The 20120-nt window shown below is 36.2% G+C and overlaps 4 protein-coding genes and 2 pseudogenes across 4 annotated transcripts; 3 read left to right on the forward strand and 3 right to left on the reverse strand.

Moving 5' to 3' along the window:
• Positions 1 to 4909: 4909 nt before the first annotated feature.
• Positions 4910 to 7399, forward strand: LOC125477473 (galactinol synthase 2-like). The gene is made up of 4 exons (XM_048584620.1): positions 4910 to 5235; positions 5979 to 6299; positions 6449 to 6583; positions 7010 to 7399. The coding sequence occupies exons 1-4, from the start codon at positions 4945 to 4947 to the stop codon at positions 7232 to 7234; spliced, it is 972 nt and encodes a 323-aa protein (XP_048440577.1). The 5' UTR covers positions 4910 to 4944; the 3' UTR covers positions 7235 to 7399.
• A 184-nt stretch (positions 7400 to 7583) lies between these two features.
• Positions 7584 to 8588, forward strand: LOC125477367 (annotated as a pseudogene).
• A 628-nt stretch (positions 8589 to 9216) lies between these two features.
• On the forward strand, positions 9217 to 10415 carry LOC125477344 (stress-response A/B barrel domain-containing protein HS1-like). The gene is made up of 2 exons (XM_048584353.1): positions 9217 to 9382; positions 10070 to 10415. Exons 1-2 carry the CDS (start codon positions 9243 to 9245, stop codon positions 10257 to 10259), a joined length of 330 nt encoding a protein of 109 aa, XP_048440310.1. The 5' UTR covers positions 9217 to 9242; the 3' UTR covers positions 10260 to 10415.
• A 687-nt stretch (positions 10416 to 11102) lies between these two features.
• On the reverse strand, positions 11103 to 12403 carry LOC125477343 (pectinesterase inhibitor). Its single transcript, XM_048584352.1, has one exon. The coding sequence runs from the start codon at positions 11717 to 11719 to the stop codon at positions 11180 to 11182; it is 540 nt and encodes a 179-aa protein (XP_048440309.1). The 5' UTR covers positions 11720 to 12403; the 3' UTR covers positions 11103 to 11179.
• Positions 12404 to 15418: 3015 nt separating this feature from the next.
• LOC125477390 lies at positions 15419 to 16829 on the reverse strand (annotated as a pseudogene).
• A 193-nt stretch (positions 16830 to 17022) lies between these two features.
• Positions 17023 to 19705, reverse strand: LOC103938691 (laccase-7). The gene is made up of 6 exons (XM_009348720.3): positions 19479 to 19705; positions 19087 to 19238; positions 18749 to 18993; positions 18508 to 18636; positions 17454 to 18407; positions 17023 to 17354 (listed from the first exon to the last, which is right to left on the reverse strand). The coding sequence occupies exons 1-6, from the start codon at positions 19566 to 19568 to the stop codon at positions 17224 to 17226; spliced, it is 1701 nt and encodes a 566-aa protein (XP_009346995.2). The 5' UTR covers positions 19569 to 19705; the 3' UTR covers positions 17023 to 17223.
• Between the last annotated feature and the right edge of the window lie 415 nt (positions 19706 to 20120).

Below are 20120 nucleotides of genomic sequence, written 5' to 3' on the forward strand. Positions count from 1 at the left end.
TTATTTTGATCCGAATCACTAATTTTGTCGTTTTAACTTTTTTGGTTACTTGGGTTTTTAATGTTTTTGTGCTTTCTATATTTCTAATTTTACTTTATTATTTTGTTGTAGGAGAATGATGCTAACACTGAGCAACAATGTGAAGTGTGGATAGAAGAAGCCTTGGTGTTTTCAGACTCATTTGGAAGTATTTTTAAAATGACTGACAATATTTTTATTGAAAATGTTTTTAGAACCAGTTCTTAGTAAAAATGCAAATTAATCCTGGAAAAGCACTTAAGGTGCATCCTGCAAGAAGCACTTCGAGTTCTTTTGGAATCCAACAACATTTTTTCTAAAAAGCGATTTCAGTCATTTTCGTAGCATTTCCAAATGAGTTCTTCTAATTTCTAGTCTGTGTCATGTGCGTCCTCTTTTTCTAACTCTAAAGTTTTGTACTAGGTGATTTTTTTCAAGAAGGTTTTTTACTTCCTTTGATACTCTTCCGACAACGTATCTTTTATAAGATGCAGCTTTTGTTCTTAACATTCACATTGAGTTTGGATTTTCATTTTAGTCATCCCTTGTACTATCTTATGGTATTTTTAATGAAATCATCTAATATTCCAAAAAGAAATTTATTTTAAGGGAAAACATCAACAACATAATCAGATCACACCCAATAGTTAAATAAATGTCAAAATTGTCTATTAAAAACCGTATCTTCTGAGTTTTGATAAACTATAATTCCTGTTGATTACGTACAACACAAACAGAATTTTTTCGTATTTCTATCTCGTCACCTTTTTGTATTTTTTATGTAAAATCAAATTTTAAACATCAATCCATACAAAAGATAAAGGGTTAAACTCTATTTACTACCCTCAAGTTTCGTGGTTTTCAAAATTTAGTACATCAAGTTTTTTTCATCCCAGAGTTATACCTAAAATGTTAATTTTGGGACAGTCTCATACATCCGTTAGTCAAACTGTTAATTCTCCCGTTAAGTGATGACGTGGCGCCCAGGTGGACAATGATTGGGCGCCATGTGTCATTAAAAATATTAAAATAATTAATTTAAAAAAAAAACAAACAATAAAAACCCAGTCCCGCCCCCAACCCAAAAGAAGAAAAAGAAGAAGAAAAAAGAAGAAGAACTAGAAGAAGAAGGAGAAAAAAAAAACCCCAATTAGTCATTTCCACATTAATGGAGATCTACCACAAAATTAGTCCAAAAATTATCTCAAACTCAAACTCCCAATCTCAAAGTATTTTCGAAATTCACCCACACTGAAAATCCCAAAAATACGGAGTTCATGGTCTGGGTTCGCATTCGCAGTCGCGGGGCGAGGGAGGAAGGCAGGAGGATCGGCGGGGGGGGGGGGGGGGAATGAACTGGGTTTAGGCTGCTGTTTTTTTTTCTTCTTCTTCTTCCTCTTCCTTCTTCTTTTGGGTTGCAGATTCGGTTTTTTTTTTCCTTCTTCTGCTTCTGGGTTGCAGATTTGGTTTTTTTTTTTTTTCCTTCTTCTTCTTCTGCATTGGGGGCGGGGGGGGGGGGAGAGAAGGGATGGTTTTTTTTTTTTTAAATTAATTATCTTAATATTTTTAATGACACGTGGTGCCCAATCATTGTCCACTTGGGTGCCACATCATCACTTAACAAGAGAATTAACAGTTTGACTAACGGTTGCATGAGACTGTGCCTAACACTTTAGGTATAATTCTGGGACGAAAAAAACTTGATGTACTAAATGTTGAAAACCACAAAACATGAGGGTAGTAAATAGAGTTTAACCCAAAAATAAACCAAATAATGTGAAACGCATTTCTAAGTTTCAACTATGCAAAGTTGAAATTAAATTATAAGGCAATACCAAAGTTTAAATAAACTAACAAAATGCAAAAGCAACAATGTCATTCATTTAAAGTGAAAACCAAACAACATACTTCAAGTATAGTCCTTCCAAACTTGAACCTATTACATGAATATATATATATATGTATGTATGTATGTATGTATGTGTACATATATTTCCATGAACATTCAGGATATAAGTCGGGTTGAGTTTGGGTTGACATGGGACGGACAAAGCATCAACCCAATCCACCCCAATAAATAATCGGGTTAAGGTTGAGTGGGCAGATTTTTGTTACATTCTAACCCATCCGATCGGATTCGAAATCGAGTTAAACATGAGCGAAGCCGAGTGTACCCAACTCAAATTGCACCCCTACACCTCACCCAGAAAAGTTGCATCAGAATTATTTGGGCAGATTCCCACTATGTTATGCCACCCTTTACACTTGTTTACAGAATACTAAAAGAAGTATCTCCGTGTCTTAGTTAGAAATGGTAGGAATCAAAGAATAAAAAAGAACGTGACGTTTCAAAAAGTCATCTGCATGCAGAGTTTGAAACTGGATTATTTTGGTGTTAATACTTAAATTTATCTGTTTAGTTACTAATCTTTGTATAATACCCTTCATTGGCTAATCTGGCTCTGACCACTGATACTAAAACATTTTGTAAAAAGTTAACATAACCTAACAACTTGCTCCATTAACTTATAAGTTAGAATACTTTGGTGTTTCAACCGTGTGGAACATCATTTCTTCTTCAAAGACAAAACACCAAAAAATTATTCTTAATCCGATTATCTTTTCCTTTGCTTTCATCATGTTTTCTGCTACCTACTTTCATTTGTTATATTTGTAAATGACAAGATTTGATTCTCTTACCAAATCAACCAGAAAGAAATACTTTTAGGGAAATGAGGATATATATTTTCCCCTTACTAATTGATGGAGTGTAACGCTTCAAATCTTCTGTACCTTGAAGCACCCATTATTTGTAAATAAATATTCAAATAACTATTAGGGATTCAAATTAGCTTTATAGTAAATATAATGTCCAAAAAGTAACCCAAACTAATTACATATCTATGTTTTATCGAAAATGCTATTCGCACACTTTTTTTACTTCTCACATACTTTGTTAACTTTTAGCCTTTAATTTTCTTAAATTCTTTTGATCACTCGGCTGAAAATTGAGAAGAGTGTGTGAGAAGTAAAAATGGACGTGTAAATATCACTCCCCTATTTATATTTAATGGCCTTTCAATTGGACCAAGATTGTCTCCCCTCTTACTTTCCATCCCCTTCCATCCCCGCCTACTTTATCTACCATTCATTCCATACCAAGTTAATTCAAGGTTCTAGATTTCGCCACATCACCAACAACACTCAAGTTTCTTTAATGCCCAATTTTTCTGCCTTTCCCTCCCCCTCCAATCTGCCTTAGGCGCGCTGCCTTGTTTCTGAAATGTTTTATATATTTGGTCTGTTATATACTATGTTTTTGTTGCTGAGACAAAAGTAAGAGTGCTTTTGCTGGAAAACGAAATTTCATAAGCCTATACTGCAACACCAAAATCTGCAGAATCAAAATTAAACACATGGACTGAAGCACCAGAAACTGCAGATTCAAAATTTCACAAAAAATATTTGTTTTGCAGAACCAACAGTTGAATCTCTCTTCCTCCTCACATGTGGTTCCATAAAAGCACCATAAGGTGCAAAACTGTGCACACAACATCTTCACCATCATCAACGGTACTTTTTATTCTTAAATCAAGAGATTCCCCATATTGTTCTTGAAAATCCTCAAATATTGCTGCTAAGACAAAAGAGTGGTTTTACGGCAGGAAAATTGGAGTGGGAGGGAAAGGCAGCGGGAAAGGCAGAAATGTAGCATATAGAAAAATCTTCCTCGATTAAGTAGCCATGAACGAATTTCTGAGTTAAGACGGAAATGGAAACAAATTAAACATTACAATTCTGAACTATCTTTTGAAGCTTCAGCTAGAAATAACAAAATTTAATTTGTGTTATATATTAACTTGGAAATAAGGAATGTCCGAGATCAAGAAAATCTCTATAATTTAAACCAATGTACATCCTATATCGATCGAGGATCAGAAATACGATCGGCTTTAATTTCATTTCTCACCAAAGAAAAGAGAAGTAAAAGATAAAGAGGATAAAAAAATGTATATACAGATTGTGCATGCTTACGTCTAATAAGAGCAATATTCTTTGATATATGAAAATTGTTTTATTTGATGATATTTGCATGCATGACATATGGCTTCTGAATTTGCATGCCATGTTGTATTTCTCTCTGGTTTTCGTATTACTCATGCCCTACGGTCTGACACAAATAGATCGGACAAGTCAGCTTTTTTTAGATGACTTTTTAGTTTGAAGTACCTCCAAATCACACTCATGATATTTAATTTGAAAATTTCCTTCCTAATCATCAATAAATCGCTATCGTTTTGTTTAAAAAAATTAACATAAATAACAATTTGTGTCGTTTATGTTAGAACATAAAGAATATCTGCTGTGGATACTGACTTTCAGTACATATACATAGTTGATACTATCATGTATTTGCCAAATATCAAATCGTTAATATGTTGTGGGTTGAGTATTGAGCTCAAACAGGAAAAATTAAGCCTCATAAGCATCATATATTATTGTTATGTCATGTTACAAGTTTATGTGTTAGAAAATGAGTTGTCGAAGTAATTAAGAAGGGGACTGTCCTAGTGGTTAGGTTTTCTTTCTTTAACTCATTACAACTTGACTTCAAATTCTCTTACTCTTTAAAATAGATTGGTATAGAATATCGTTTGTAATAAAAAAATAGTAGACAATAAAATGAATTCATAACACCATATTGTTGCAAAATTTAGAAAGATTACGAAGAATCATTTACTTCAATGAAACTTTCCACCCTTGGCAATTCTCCCATATTCATGCCACCGCATACACATGCTTTTCGTTCATGCCTCTATATAAACTGATAACTACTACTACTCCTCAACATCTAATTTTCTTGTTCTCTACTTCTAATAATCTTCTCAAATTCTCTGTAATCTCTTGCCCAACTTTTGTCCAAATATGTCACCTGCAGAGACAAACGGTTCAAAGAGGGCCTATGTGACCTTCTTGGCTGGCAATGGAGACTATTGGAAAGGTGTAGTTGGCCTAGCCAAGGGCCTAAGGAAGGCCAAATCTGCATATCCTCTTGTGGTGGCTGTTCTGCCTGATGTTCCTGAGGACCACCTTCAGATTCTTCAGTCTCAAGGATGCATTGTTCATGCAATTGAGCCTGTCTACCCTCCTGAAAACCAAACCCAATTTGCCATGGCTTATTATGTCATCAACTACTCCAAGCTTCGTATTTGGGAGGTAGTATTCTCTCGTCAAATATATGCAGCTTAAACATGTTTGTTTGTGCAATGAAATAAATTGTTGGTGTAATTGTGTTGTCGGTGTAGTTTAAATTGATTGTCGGTAAAGTAAGCATGTTTAACATGTTGTCGGTGAAGTAATTAAGCATGTTTAACATAGTCAGTACAATTTAAGAATGTTTAACATATTGTCGGTGCAGTTAAACATGTTGTTGGTAGAGTTTAAACATGTTATTGGTGGAGTTTAAACATGTTGTTGATGTAGTTTAAGCATGTTTAACATATTGTCGGTGCAATTTAAACATATTGTCGATGCAGTTAAACATGTTGTGGGTGCATGTCATTGCATTTTAAGCATATTTAACGTATTGTCAGTGCAATTTAGGCATATTTAACTTATTGTCGGTGCAGTTTATCATATCTTTTGTACAATTTAACATATTATCAATATAATTTAAATAGATTGTTGATGTAGTTTAAGAAGTCAGTTTATTTGTCGGTGTAGTTTAAGCAGTTAGTTTATACATATTGTTGGTGCAGTTTAAGCCATATGTTTAATCAAAATGTTACATAATTAGTGGTTCAGATTATATTCTATAAGCGCAACATATGAAATTGTATGGTGAGGCAAAAGAGAATACTTTTCCTAATTTAAATGATTTACAAGTCGTAAATGCATTTCAATCATGCAACTATCTACCATATGTGTAAACTAATTTGATTATGTGTATCAACTTGTAGTTTATGGAGTATGAGAAGATGATATACTTGGATGGAGACATTCAGGTGTTTGATAACATTGATCACCTTTTCGACATGCCTGAGGGCAGTTTTTATGCTGTGATGGATTGCTTTTGTGAGAAGACATGGAGTGCGTCTCCACAGTACAAGATTGGATACTGCCAGCAGTGCCCTAAGAAGGTGCAGTGGCCGGCCGAGTTGGGTTCACCACCACCACCTTACTTCAATGCGGGCATGTTTGTCTTTGAGCCTTGTGTTCTAACTTACCGTGATCTGCTAGAGACCCTTGAAGTTACCCCTCCTTCCTCGTTCGCCGAGCAGGTAACAAGATAATCTGTTTATATTTCTGTGTTGATATTGCACTTAATTGGGCCACAAACGCAAGACATTTTGGGGTTTTTTGAAGGAAAAAAATTATAATTGTGTGCGATCGATTCGATTTGAAAATTAATTTTGATGATCATATGCAGGACTTTTTGAACATGTTCTTCAAGGACATATACAGTCCTATCCCACCTATATACAATCTTGTTTTGGCTATGTTGTGGCGCCACCCTGAGAATGTGGACCTTGACAAAGTGAAGGTTGTGCATTACTGTGCTGCGGTATGTTATAACCGTAACTCATCTATGCATAGATCAATTAAACATCATTCAATTTTCATTACGAATACAGAAATATTCTCTAATTAGACTATGAATCTCGATCAGTCATGAAGTTGGATTTACCAAAATAAATCATTAAACTGATCACTTAAATATCATTCAATTTTTGTTATGAGTGAGGAAATGTAATTAGATAGTGAATCTTGATGGTGGATGAAGTTGATTTTTGCCAAAACAGAACTTCAAATTTACAGCCACATACAAAGATTGCCTAAATAATTCAGAAGGAAATGTTCTCATATGAGATTGTGGATCATTTATCTAGTCCAATTTTTCCATAATAAACACTTTAAATTCACAATCTAACAACATAAGTATGAGTATATGATGCAAAACCGAAGTTTGATTAAATTGAGTGGGATGTAGGGATCAAAGCCATGGAGATACACAGGAAAGGAAAAGCATATGGAGAGGGAAGACATAAAGATGCTGGTGAAGTGGTGGTGGGACATTTATGATGACACTTCACTGGATTACAAGAATGATGGTCGTGTGGTGAAGGCTGAGGAGCATGTGAAGCTTCCACCCTTTAATTCCGCATTATCTGGGACTGACGATGATGACCAAAGAAGTGTACCATCTGCAGCTTGATCAACTGGTTATGGGGTTTAATGTGACGCCGTTCCACACCTATATGTAAGAACTATATAGCTATACCAACTTGTATAGTGTAGGAAACTACACCTATTAATACTCTATATATATATATATGGGTTGTGTTTGTAGTGTGAACCGAGTTTGCGAATAAAATAGTAAGTGGTGTTATCTACACACTTATTTTTACTTTTATACACCGTTTATTAATTTTTATATTTCATTTGGTAGGTTCACTTAATTAAACAAGGAATGGTTGCAATAATTGTGAAATGATTGGCAGTTGACTAAGAAAGGGAAAAAACCACAGAGAGAGAGAGAGAGAGAGAGAGAGAGAGAGAGAGAGATGGAGGAAGCAAAGGGAGTGGTGAAGCATGTATTTCTAGCAAAATTCGAACAAGGAATCGCAGAGTAAGATTGAAGAACTCATCAAAAGCTATGCCAACCTCGTCAATCACATCGAACCCATAAAGTCTTTCAATAATACCGACTTCTTCCACTCTCGAAAATTCTAATATATGTTTCGGTATATCCTATACCCCTATATTTCTGTCCTTTAAATCTTGTTTATTAAATCCTTAACCAAAGAATTTAGCGGCCAAAAATCCCAGCATATAAGTTATATGATTGGTTCTTGAGCAACTGATGGGTCCTCAAAACGCTAATTCTTTTGGCAAGTTTAGCTGCCTTTTTTTGGGAAAGCACAAATTTGACGAAATTTTTATGCTTGAAACAGGTTGAAGAATAAAATATAATGTATATTCTGACACGTCTCTTTGAAATCTTGACAATATATCACACACGTAGTTGATTGTATCATCCTAAGCAGATAATACATGTAAGATCAAAGAGCTGAATATCTGACTTAAACGTCAATCTTTTACCCGAAATACTTCCCTAGTTTTTTTTATAGACTATTTGACACAAATTTATCGTCTTTGTTCGTGTATGGCTGAAGAATTTTCTCACCCACACTTAACCAAAGTTTTCCAGGAATTCAGAGAAGTTGCTGCTAATTTGTGTGTCAAGCATTAGTAGCATAACTTCTCAATCCATTTTGTTTGTTAATGTTTCGTAATCTGAGGAAAGCTAGTGGGCATTGAGAACCTGCTGATAAGCTAAGCCCGCTAAAACCAAATTCTCCTATCTCTTCCAATCCATCGCAACCGAAAGTTTTCAACTCAGTCTGAATGACTCATTGGTCCTGTCTTTGAGTCTACCTTTGAGAGCGTGGAGGCTGTTGCAAAGTACATAGCTCATCCTGCTCATGTTGATTTTGCAAACTCTTTTCGATTCGCATTTGGACAAAATCTACGTGTTTGAGTATAAATCACCTACAGTTGGTATATAAATCGGAACAAGAACTGTCGAAATCATGCCTATTATTGCACTGATTGGAACTTCATTAGCTTTGTAACAGAACACTGTGTTCTATCTGATTTTACACTGCTTGCATGATGCCATTGAAAAAGGTGCGGCCTAACCAAGGGCCTTATGAAGACCAAATCTGCATACCTTCACTCTCAAGGATCATTTTTTATGCAATTTAACCTGTCTAGTGTCCACCCCTCCTCAATACTAAACCCAATTTTCCATGGTTTTTTAGTTATTATGTCACAAAATACTCAAACCTTCGTATTTTGGAGGTAATTGATCTTATCAGACATATTGTTGACGCAGTTCAAACATATTGTTGATGCAGTTCAAATATATTGTCGGTGTAGTTTAAACATGTCGTTGGCGCAATTTTAACTGTATAATCAAATAAAATTCTATATACTTAATTGTTCGGATCATATTCTACAAATGTAACATGTCAAACTGTCTATGGAAACGATATAATGTTCATCCTAATTTAGGGAAATTTGAATAATTTAAGTAGGTGACTAATGTTAATACATGAATGTAAAAGAACGTTAAGTCCACACAATCACACGACACGTCGTTTTCTTTACAATACATGTACAATACAATACGAGGTTTGGCGAGAGAGAGAGAGAGAGAGATGGAGGAAGCAAAGGGAGTGGTAATGCATGTAGTGCTAGCAAAGTTCAAAGACGGAATCGCAGAGAATAAGATCGAAGAAATCATCAAAGATTTCGCCAACCTCGTCAACCTCATCGAACCCATGAAATCTTTCAAGTGGTAATCATCCAAGTTACTTGTAATATCTGTTAAATGATAATGTTTTGTGTTTAACTTCAATTCTTCTTCTTGTTCCTGCTTGGAATTCAAAGAATTGAATCCTGATGCATTTTTTACCTGATATTTATTGCAATTTGATCTTTGATTTAGACTAGCTTTTCCCCAGTCTGGTCAATACAGAGTTTTTGGTGCTGATTTGACTGTGGGAGTCTGATGGGTCCTCAAATCCTAGATTTTTAGGCAAAATTTAGCTGCCGTTTCTCCAAAGGGTGCAGCTTTAGTCAAAATTTGATGCTTGAAGGGGGTTAACGCTTCAGCTATTGGTTAAAGTTGCAGTTTTTCTCTTGAAAAGAGTTAATTTTATTGGGTGGATATGTTTGCCAAAAACTCAAATTGGTAAGATAAGGTTCACTGTTTTCACATTTGGCATATCACACTAGAGTTGCTTGTATTAAATATAGGCCTCGTTTGGCTTCTTGGATTGGATTTGAATGGACAAACACGTAAATTCAGTCCTCTAGACCAAACGAGGTCGTATAGTATTATCATCAAAGAGATGGACATCACTGCTGCAATTCCCCCTTCCCTTAAAGCTGTCGAACGAGTGGTAAATTCAACTAGCGTTCTCCTGAGTTAGACAAGTTTCTGTTAATGATGTAAGTATTTGGTTCATGTTTTTGTGATCAGGGGAAAGGACGTGAGCTCTGAGAACCTGAATCAAGGTTTCACTCATATCTTTGAGTCGACCTTTGAGAGCACGGAGGGTGTTGCAGAGTACGTAGCTCATCCTGCCCATGTTGACTTTGCAAATTTGTTCCTTTCACATGTGGAGAAAGTCATTGTGATCGATTACAAACCAACTGCAGTAAGTGTTTAAATCGGAAGGACTATCCCGGGTGTCATATATCGTCCTATTTCTCCGAGTGGAACTTAATTTTCTATGTAAGAGTTTGATTCAGGTCTGTTTCACCTGATTTACAAGCCCTATGTAGAATGAAATAATGAAAGAGAGGAGATAATGTTTTCTAAGTCATTGGTTTTGCCTCAATTTTTCACTGCATTGCTTTGTATTCGTGTTGATGCTATTGAATTGGTTTAATAGTCAGTTAAACCCTACTAATAATGTCTTTAACCTCTTCTATGCTGACTCCCTCCATAGCATTATGTTAGAGCATCAGAGGAGAGATGGGGAGAGGGAGATTTGTAACGCATTTGGTGCCTCAGATTCTATTGGATTGGATTGGACAACTCATTGTACTTCAGGCAAGTGACGCATGAAGAAATGGAGGCCAACTGCGAAATTGCAAGAATGGAATCGATCTAATTCCTTTAACTTGGACAAAACTTGGAATTTGACCGTCCTTTCTTACTTTAACACATACCTTGAATCCTGTGAGTTATCTAATGCAATTCTAAGCACCAAACATTGCCCTTGAGGAGTTGGTTTCCGAGTAACTTTTGAAATTTTGATAGAGCGTTTATCAGCCACCAACGCCGAAGAAGTACATTATTCGTCCCATGGTAAGATAGGATCTGAATTCTGATTGTCTTATGTTTCACTTGACTGTAAATCAAAGTCTTTTTCCATGAATCCGAAAGTTTAATCTTCTATTTTTGTGTTTTATGGTGAGGGAATCGGATCGTTTTCACTAATAAAAAAGAAGAGATTCTTAGATGTACAGTACTGTTCAATACACAACTCAAATTGAAAGTCTATAAGTAAAAACAAGACATATAGAGAATTCTTTCATTAAAAGTAACCGAACTCGACATCCATGAGATCAAAGGAAACATAAATCATTTGTGAAGCAAAGTATTAGAAACAATTAATATAATACTAGAAAGATTTAGCAAATCCTTAGTATCTTGCCAGAGACTTGTTGGTTCAGATGGTGGCTGCTTAAAGTTCTCTGAACACCCATTGAACTCTCCCAAGGCACCAGCTGCTGCATTTCTCACACCATTGTAGTCACCAACCTTCGCTTTCTCCTTGGCCTCCTTGAAATTTGCAACGGCCTCGTTGTAATTTCCGGCACAAGATGTGTACCTCAGCCGCAACGCCGGATTGTCCGTCCGGTTCTTCCACTTTACTATGTGATCTCTAGTGGCTGTAGTATTGGAATATCCCAAATCTACGGTGACACCGGCCAGGCTGCGAAGAAGTGCCTCAGTCACGCGGGGATTCGAACTTAAGAGCAGAGAACAGAATGACGGGTTCATGGATTGTTTGCAAATAGAATTCAGATCAAATGCCTGAGAAGGAGTCATGATCAAGAAAGAGATTAGCAGAATGCAAATGGAGCTAGGGTTACAAACTGAAGAACACATTTTTCTCATTTCTTTGAGGGTTTCTAAAGTGTTGAAAGTGTGAGTTGTTTATATAGTGATTAATGGGAGGTAACGTTTCCTTGGTGAGTAAGAAAAATATGAAAAATACTGATTCTTCACGTGAGGTCTAATTTTGTCTTGTAATTTAAAAGCAAAGCGGCAGTTTTTGCAAATTGGTAATTCGTAATTAAATGCAGTCAAGCATTTTGGTGAGAGTCGGTGTGTACAGCCAATTGTTAACATTGTAGTAATTGGATACATTAATACAGGTAAAATTTGAATAAGTGGACTAAATGTCATTCTGGCACGGTTACACGTTGGAGTTTCACGAGTTTAAATACAGGTAGTTCAATAGACAGGAGACAATTTTCAGCATGCCGAGAACATAAACAGTACATAAAGTCTCATAATACAAGTGTTAATTTTTTTTTTTTTTTAAGTATCCAATCACTTGTATTGTGACATTTGGTGTATCTATGTTACTGACACATTAAAAAAATCTCTTGTGAATAAGATGTTGGGTTCTACACATGCATCTTGGGTTCAAAATTTTTCAATTACCTTAATTATTGTAATAATTTTAAACCATGCACTACCCCTTAATAATAATAATAATAATATTTTTAAAAAAAAAAACATGCATTTAAATGTTGAAAGATGAGTGTAATTTAAGTTGGGAATGCATGTATTTCATGACACCTTCACAACGTAAGAACATCGTGTAGTCAAGTGGCGTACCTAGAAATTTTTCCCCAGCGGAGCCAATGGCACAATGTCAAGTTTGTGCCTAAATAGGATTAGGCCTAATTAGACCTTATGAACCAGGTCAATGTCTTACTTAATAGTAAAATAACGTTCATATTAATATCAATCAAACATTTGTCACATCAAATTTTACAGTACGAAGTGCTCTTAAATTATTAAGTTGATGCATTTAATATACATACAAGCAGACCAAAACAAAATCTATTTTATTTTTTATTTGGAGGAGACAAAAAACAAAGTTAAATTGTAGCAGGAATGGTGAGTTGAAAAAGGATTAGATCAAAACAAATGATCAGAGAAGTTTGGGAGATGGAGGAAGCAAAGGGAGGAGAGTTAAAGAATGTTCTGATGGCAAAGTTCAAAGAAGGAACTTCAGAGACCCAGATCGAGCAACTCATCGAATCCTATGCCAACCTGGTCAACCTCGTTGAGCCCATGAAGTCCTTCCACTGGTACACAGTACCTCCTCCACCCTAATCTCTATCTTGATTCTTTTACCCAATTATAACGAGTGAAAGAATGAATGAATATGATTCTGTTTATTTAAAATTAACAATTTGAAAAAAACGATTATGATTCTCATCATTTTTTTTTTTGTCAACATTCTCATTAATCTGTTTACTAATAAGTAAGGAATTTAAAAAAAAAAAAAAAAAAAAAAAAAAAAAAAGTGAAGGTATCTCGTGCCGGAAAATCAAGGTAATGAGATTATCAAGATAGGGGATGTTTATCTCATCTCTAATCCTTCATATCATTATTCCTTCTCATGATAAGTAAACATTTATTGAAGTATATTTTATAGAGGTGAATGTTTTTTTATTTTTTATTTTGATGGGATAAAGGGCTAGTTTTGCTACACACCCCGACCCGGAATGTCCACCTGGACTCCGAATCGAGCTGTGTTAGCTGACACCAGGAGGGTGATGAAGTCATAAAGTGTAGTGATGTGGAAATGTGAATAAATTTAAACCTAAAAGTGCCTAAATATAAGAGTGCGTTGTAAGTGGAAATGAACCCATTTCACACGTGATGACAAAACATAAGTAAAGTACAGTAAGGTAGGATAAGGATTATACCCTCAAAGGTAGCCACCTATACTGAGATTTTCTAAGAATCCTCGTCGATACAAAAGTTTAGCAGCTAAAACCTGGAGAGGCGAAAAATAAGGGTGAGTGGGTCTGAAATAAAGTTTTATAAAAACGTTTTTGAAAACATTGTAACCCCTCGCCGTAAAACAAGTATAGTTTCCAAAATATACTTACTATGTATAGTATAAAAATACTTACCGTAGCCTGCAAAATCTCAAGAATTCATTACGACACAATATCTCGTAACTAAGGGCAGGATATCCAAAATCACAAAATTTCACAGTAATATAAGTAAAATCAGGTGCTCAAACAATCTATGCTAGCACACAAGTTGGAGTCGCCTAACACGACCTGTACGACTGAAATGATGCTCATCAACCTATGCTAGCACTCGAGTCGGAGTCGCCTAATGCGACATGTACGACAGGACTAGGTGTAATCATAATATACACTTTAATGCTACAATCATGTGAATAATGGTGCTATTCGCGATCACTTATGAGTTGGATTTGCCTAATGCAACCTGTACGAATCAAAAGAAGACAAAAACGACAGAAAAATATTACATCTCATAAGGACAATACAGATGAGGAAGGAACACACGTAACAAACATATTTGTTTTATATAACTGATAAGTTGATGCATGCATAATGAATTAGTATAAGGAGGGTTCGGTAAATTGAATAAAATTATATTATATATCAAGTGTGTGTATATATATATATATATATAATGGGTCGGATTCAGGGACGGATACAGATTGTGGACCCCTATAATCATATCCAAATCCATAACCGAATAAAGTTCATGGTTTTTCCTCATATCCATACCATACCCGAATTTTCATATCCAAATCTAATCCATTTGTACGGTTATCCACGGTTATCGGGTTTAGCAATTAGAATTGCCATTCCTTACTCTTTGTAATTGTAATTACTTTTATTCTTTGGGATTTAGCATTCTCATCTTACACAAGGAGTTCAAATTTGCATGCTTGCCAACCAATATCCTATTTTCCCCCTTACTAATGTAAGTTGTGCATTTTGTCTTATTGATATATTTGAATTGCTTTTGTGTTAGCTATTGAACAAATATTACCTATTGTAGGAAAACATGGCTTTGTTATTGGGGCTCAGTCAAGGAGGTCATCCAAACCCGTTGTACAAAGAGTCTGAGATTGGAAATATAAGTTATCCTATTATGCATGGAAATTATGTCCAGGTAAACATTGAGAGGTTGCATATAATTTTGTTGTTGTTATTAATTAAATATTTATTTACATCATAGAGTATAATGCTATATCTGTAGTTCTTATGGGGTTTTTTCTTTCTCTTTATTTAGGGTCAACAATGCACATACTGGAATGGAGGTTATAGTATGTACAATATGCAAAGGTCTACTTCAAGAGGAAATGATGACCAGGAGCTCAACTAAGCAATGGAAGCAAAAAATGAAAGCAATTTCTTTATGCAGTTTGAGTTTTTGTGGATTTAGATCATATTTCTTCTAAACATAGAGTTCAATGCATTTCAAATATTTTGTAACAGCAGCCAGTATGCAGACATGTTACTCTTCTAATTTTTGTTGTATAGAAAGCGGAGTGATTTACATTGTGCTTGCAATTCATATTCGTGTCTTTAGGATTGTACAAATGGTAATGTAGTCTCCTCAGGAGCTCGACAGTTCTTCAGTAAACAGATGGCATATTTACAAGAGTCAAGACATTTGGAGCCATATTTGTTCTGTTTTCTTTTCAATCAATTAGTCAAAATATTCAAAAGTATTGGATGAAGCTTTGTTATGTTGCAACTAACACATTCAATCCCTGCAACGAAGCGTGGGCACATTTTCTAGTTACCACCTAAGCCAAGGCAGACGGTCGACATATACTATGCATAACAGAAATCCCAATTCGACATTTCTAATGTACTTATATGTTTCTTTTGCTTGTTCCAAGAAGTCAATGTACAAGTAAAGAGGAAATTTTTTGTTTGATGACATTGAGTGGATAATGGAGGATGGCGGCCTGATATGAACTGTGTCGTTGAAATGGATTGTCTGATTCACTATCTGCGTATTGCCATCATTCTTGATGACCATTGTATTACTATAATGGAGGTCTTGAGTTGCATCAGTTGTGATATTCCCATAGGAGGACTTCACCCATCCAGTCGATGACACAGACCTGCCGACCCTTGTCAAAAATGTGCCATTTAAACCCTTGAAATCCAAAACCAATGAAACAACAAGGGGCAAGCTACTATGCTCCGAAAGCCCTCCTTCAGTTTTTGTGCTCCGCTTGTCCAACCAAAGATGCAAATTCGCGTCAACACACCAAACATTCAACGCATTTGTGACACTAAAACCAAACTTGTGGCTCTTCCCATCCAATATCTTCCCTAAAAAGGACGTGATTTCAATATCATAAGAAGGGAGATTGTACGAGCCATTCACAGTGATTGGACTCCACAGGAGGGGATTGAACCATCCAGTGAAATCACAGTAAAAAGCCAGATTGCACCAACAACCTTACCATCTAAACTCACCACAACCTCCCTAAAAGGCCCGTTTCCAGGTGTACCTCTAAGATTGTTTACAGCAATGTACTCATTCGGAGCATTTGAATACCAAAACTCATCATTCTCATGAAATGAAACATATACCTCCAACACAGCCCTATAAGCATTCTGTGGAATCTTAAATTCCTTCAACTGTGTATCGGTCGAATAATGGATTTCAAACCACAACCCATCATTCAAAGGCAGATTTCTCGAAATGGGCAAGATCAAATCCGCCCAATACTGGTACCCAGAATCCAAATTTCCCAAATTTTGCTCATAGTTATAATTTAAATTTTTCTCAGCAGGGTAAAAATGGATGCTAATATTCACATGGTAAATCCCTGTGCATGTTTTATCTACCAAATTCCCAAGATAATTTGATTGTTCTGAAGCAAAGAATAGTACCTTGTGACGTCCTTCTTGACACTCCAAACAATCCCATTCTGCGTTGACTCAGCCGTGTAGCTCCTGAGAAGCTCAACGCCACCGAGCCAAACCCTGAAAATCCGATCATTGGTAGTCCACACTAATGTGAAAAAAACTGGGTGAAAAAAAAATGACATGAAAGAACTAGCGTGGAAGAAGAAATGGGAGAAGAAGCAGGATTAAACGGGGAAGGAAAAAAAACTGGGTGAAAAAAATATGACGTGAAAGAACTGGCATGGAAGAAGAAATGAGAGAAGAAGCAGGATTAAACGGGAAAGGAAGAGGACTCCTGTATGCCACAATCACCATTTAATTTCAACTTTTTTTTTTTAATTATTGGTTTATTAAATGGTTTTTAATTTAAATAGAATTCTGATTAATTTAAATGATGTGTCTGTTCATATCAGATGCCACATAAGTTAGTATATAAATGTGATATAAAAATATGGTAAAAATAACATTACTGTAACCTAACAGACACCTCAATTATTAATATTTTATAATTTATTTTGATTTTAGTCAAACAATGATGACCAACTTATACAATACATTTTGTCACAAGGTTTATTACAAGGTGATTCACTTGTAACCAAATGAATGAAATTGACCTCGTTATTGTAATTTCAAGAATACAAAATGAAACAATATTTTGAGGTATCTTCCAAACAACTTCTAACATTTGGGTAGATCAAGTGGTGGTGGAGGCAAAGTAGATTCTGGCGTCCCTCCATTTTCAACCTCAAAAGCCATGGCTAGCCCCCACGGCAAATGAACGTCTAAATGACAATGCAGGTACCAGATACCTGAAACAATAATTTAAAACAAATAATCAAAACTTAATTATTTATAACATATTTAAAATACAAAGAAACTTAATTAATGAGATGATTAAGAAAACTAACCAGGATTATTTGCTTGAAACCTGATCACAGCCCATCCTCCGACCGGCACACCAATTGTGTTGCGTACTTGCGGATTAACGAAGTTAAATTTTTTGGGGTCATTAATTGGGTCATAATTTCCAAACCCTTGTGCCAATACATGGAAATTGAAGCCATGCAGATGCATCGGGTGGTTCTCGAAGACCAAAAACGCTGTGTTCTGAAACACCAATTGTACTGTCGAATTGAACTTTAGCGTCTTGACCTTGGTTGATTTTGGCGCAAATATCAGGGATAGGTCGAGGCTAAGGTTCGTGTCTGTGTAGTCAAACTTGACCGGAGGCTCGCTAGGAAAATCTCTGGTATAAACCCTGCTCGCATTGTTAAAATGTGCTTCCAGCATGGATGTATTGGTCTGGACCATGAATGATTGGTTGTTCATGCTCGCGGACAATCGGTCATTGAATAAACCTTGACACGTGGCATTTTCGGGACACATCGCCAAGTTAACACCGATTGTCACGAACATGTGCTCATCCACTTTGCGTGGGACCGGGACCCAATGGGGCCCATCAGGGAGGCCGGTGAGATTGGTGAAGAACTTGTTGGCCAACGGCGTGTCGTGAGGGTTGGGCATGGGGGGCATAATGGGGGTTGATGACTTGTAGCCCTTGTAGACGATGATGCCTCTGGTTGTTGAGTTATCAAAGGCGACGATATCGTCAGCACTAGCGTAGGGAGTGGCGGCCATGTAATAAGATCCATTAAGTTGATTGAATTTGACGAGAACGTCGGTGGTCTGACCGGGTGCAATAACCACCACGTCTGTGACATAAGGAGTCGTGTAAGCGGCGTCGATGGCAACAACTGTCATGTTGTGGTTGGCTATCTTGAAGAAGAGCTGGGTATTTAGTGCAGCATTGATTAGGCGTAGCAGGTAAGTCTTTCCTCTCACCACTCTGAGTTGATATGTTTCTGATAATTTGATGTCAATTTGTTAATATTCACCATGTAAAAATGACATATAAACTAAATTAATAAATTTATGAGTATGCATGCATGCATGGTTACATACGATTTGAGGAGCAGCCGTAGAGATTGCCGGGAAGTCCATTGATGGTGTAAGCATTTGAAAGGTTAGGAGCTATTCCTTTGGATAGGCCTTCTCGCTCAATGTCGACCACATTGCCATTGTACCAATCTCCTGCAATTCCATCAAACAGTTAATATATAATTAGTCATCAAATTTACCATTTGAAGTACGTATTAAGATTAACGTTAAACAAGTTGAATGGTATAGTTTAATCGTTAATTACCTAATATGATGGGAAATTCTTTGGCGGGCTTGGGAAAGGGGAAGGATCGACCGGCTTTTGGGTGTATTATAAGCGCTCCGTGGACAGTTGCACGGAGCCACGAAATGTGGGCATGCCACCAAAGGGTGCCTTCTTGTCCAGTGATATTAAATTTGTAAGTGTAGCTTTGTCCGGGGGGTATAGGACATTGAGTTACGTATGTTGGCCCATCTGCCCATGCACTCAGAAGCTGAAAGACTCCATGCCTACATTAAGAAAGAAACTATACAATGTGAACAAAACATAACTCAACATTCCCCTTAGGGGTTGTTAAATGGTTTTAGATAATTTGTGTTTACCAGTGAATACTAATGTTATAGGGCGACTTATTTAAAACATGGATGATAACTGTGTCTCCATCTCGTGCATATATGGTTGGTCCAGGATAACTCTCATTCACTGCAGTAATCGATTGATTTTGGCACAATCGGGTAACAGTCAGGTTGTTCACCTGAAAATAATGAAAAAAAAGTGTCATGACTACTATTATTCAAAGGAAACATTCAAACATTTGGTGAGGAAATATGCATGAGAAAATAAGATTCCCAAAGGACTCTTCGAAATTGTCTCTGAAAACCTCTTCAATGACCCAAAAGTACTTAAATTATTTTTGTTAAATTGAATCAGATGTATTGCTTTTAGCCATTCTAGAAACATTAACGAGTGTTACCAAAATTGAGGCAAGACTTACACTGAACGAGTGCTCAACAATTGCACCAGAGGCTACTGAGGAAGCCAATAGAGCTAGAGCACAAGCTAGCACAAAGGCCAACCGTGCCATTTGGGGAACAAATTAAAAGAGCTATCTCGAGGGGGAAAAGAGAAGTCTGAGAATCAGCTATTGTTATGGAGATATTATATTACTCTTCTGATATCTCAGTGGTCTATAGATGCTATGTTTATATAGGCATTTGGAAGGCATTTGCTAACCCATTTTTTCCCCACTTGCGTGACGAATTAGCAAACAAATTTGCACTTATTTTGATAAGGACTTTGAAATTTTGAACATACAGGCATATAAAATGACTTTGGTATATATTAATATCTCCAATAACAGTTTGATCAAATCGGTGACTCATCAGAGAATGCTAGCATAAAGATATGAACAAAGCCAGAAACCTGGTTCTTCAAGCAAAACAACCAATAACATCATTTTGACTGTGTCCAACCACAGTTTACAGGCTGGCGAACTAAAAGAAAAGGGAACTCCCGCGGTTTACTAGAACACGTTTAGATTTGAGTATTACTCAATGTAAAAATATTAAGACATGCATTTTCCCAGTAAATAACTTAGCTCTGAAGAGACTTCAATAGAGTCGGTACCATTTGTGTA

Source organism: the organism of the source record quoted next, unplaced genomic scaffold, assembly GCF_019419815.1.
Source record: "Pyrus x bretschneideri cultivar Hongxiangsu unplaced genomic scaffold, Pyrus_bretschneideri_v1 Contig21, whole genome shotgun sequence".
In the NCBI taxonomy this organism is placed as follows: Eukaryota; Viridiplantae; Streptophyta; class Magnoliopsida; order Rosales; family Rosaceae; genus Pyrus; species Pyrus x bretschneideri.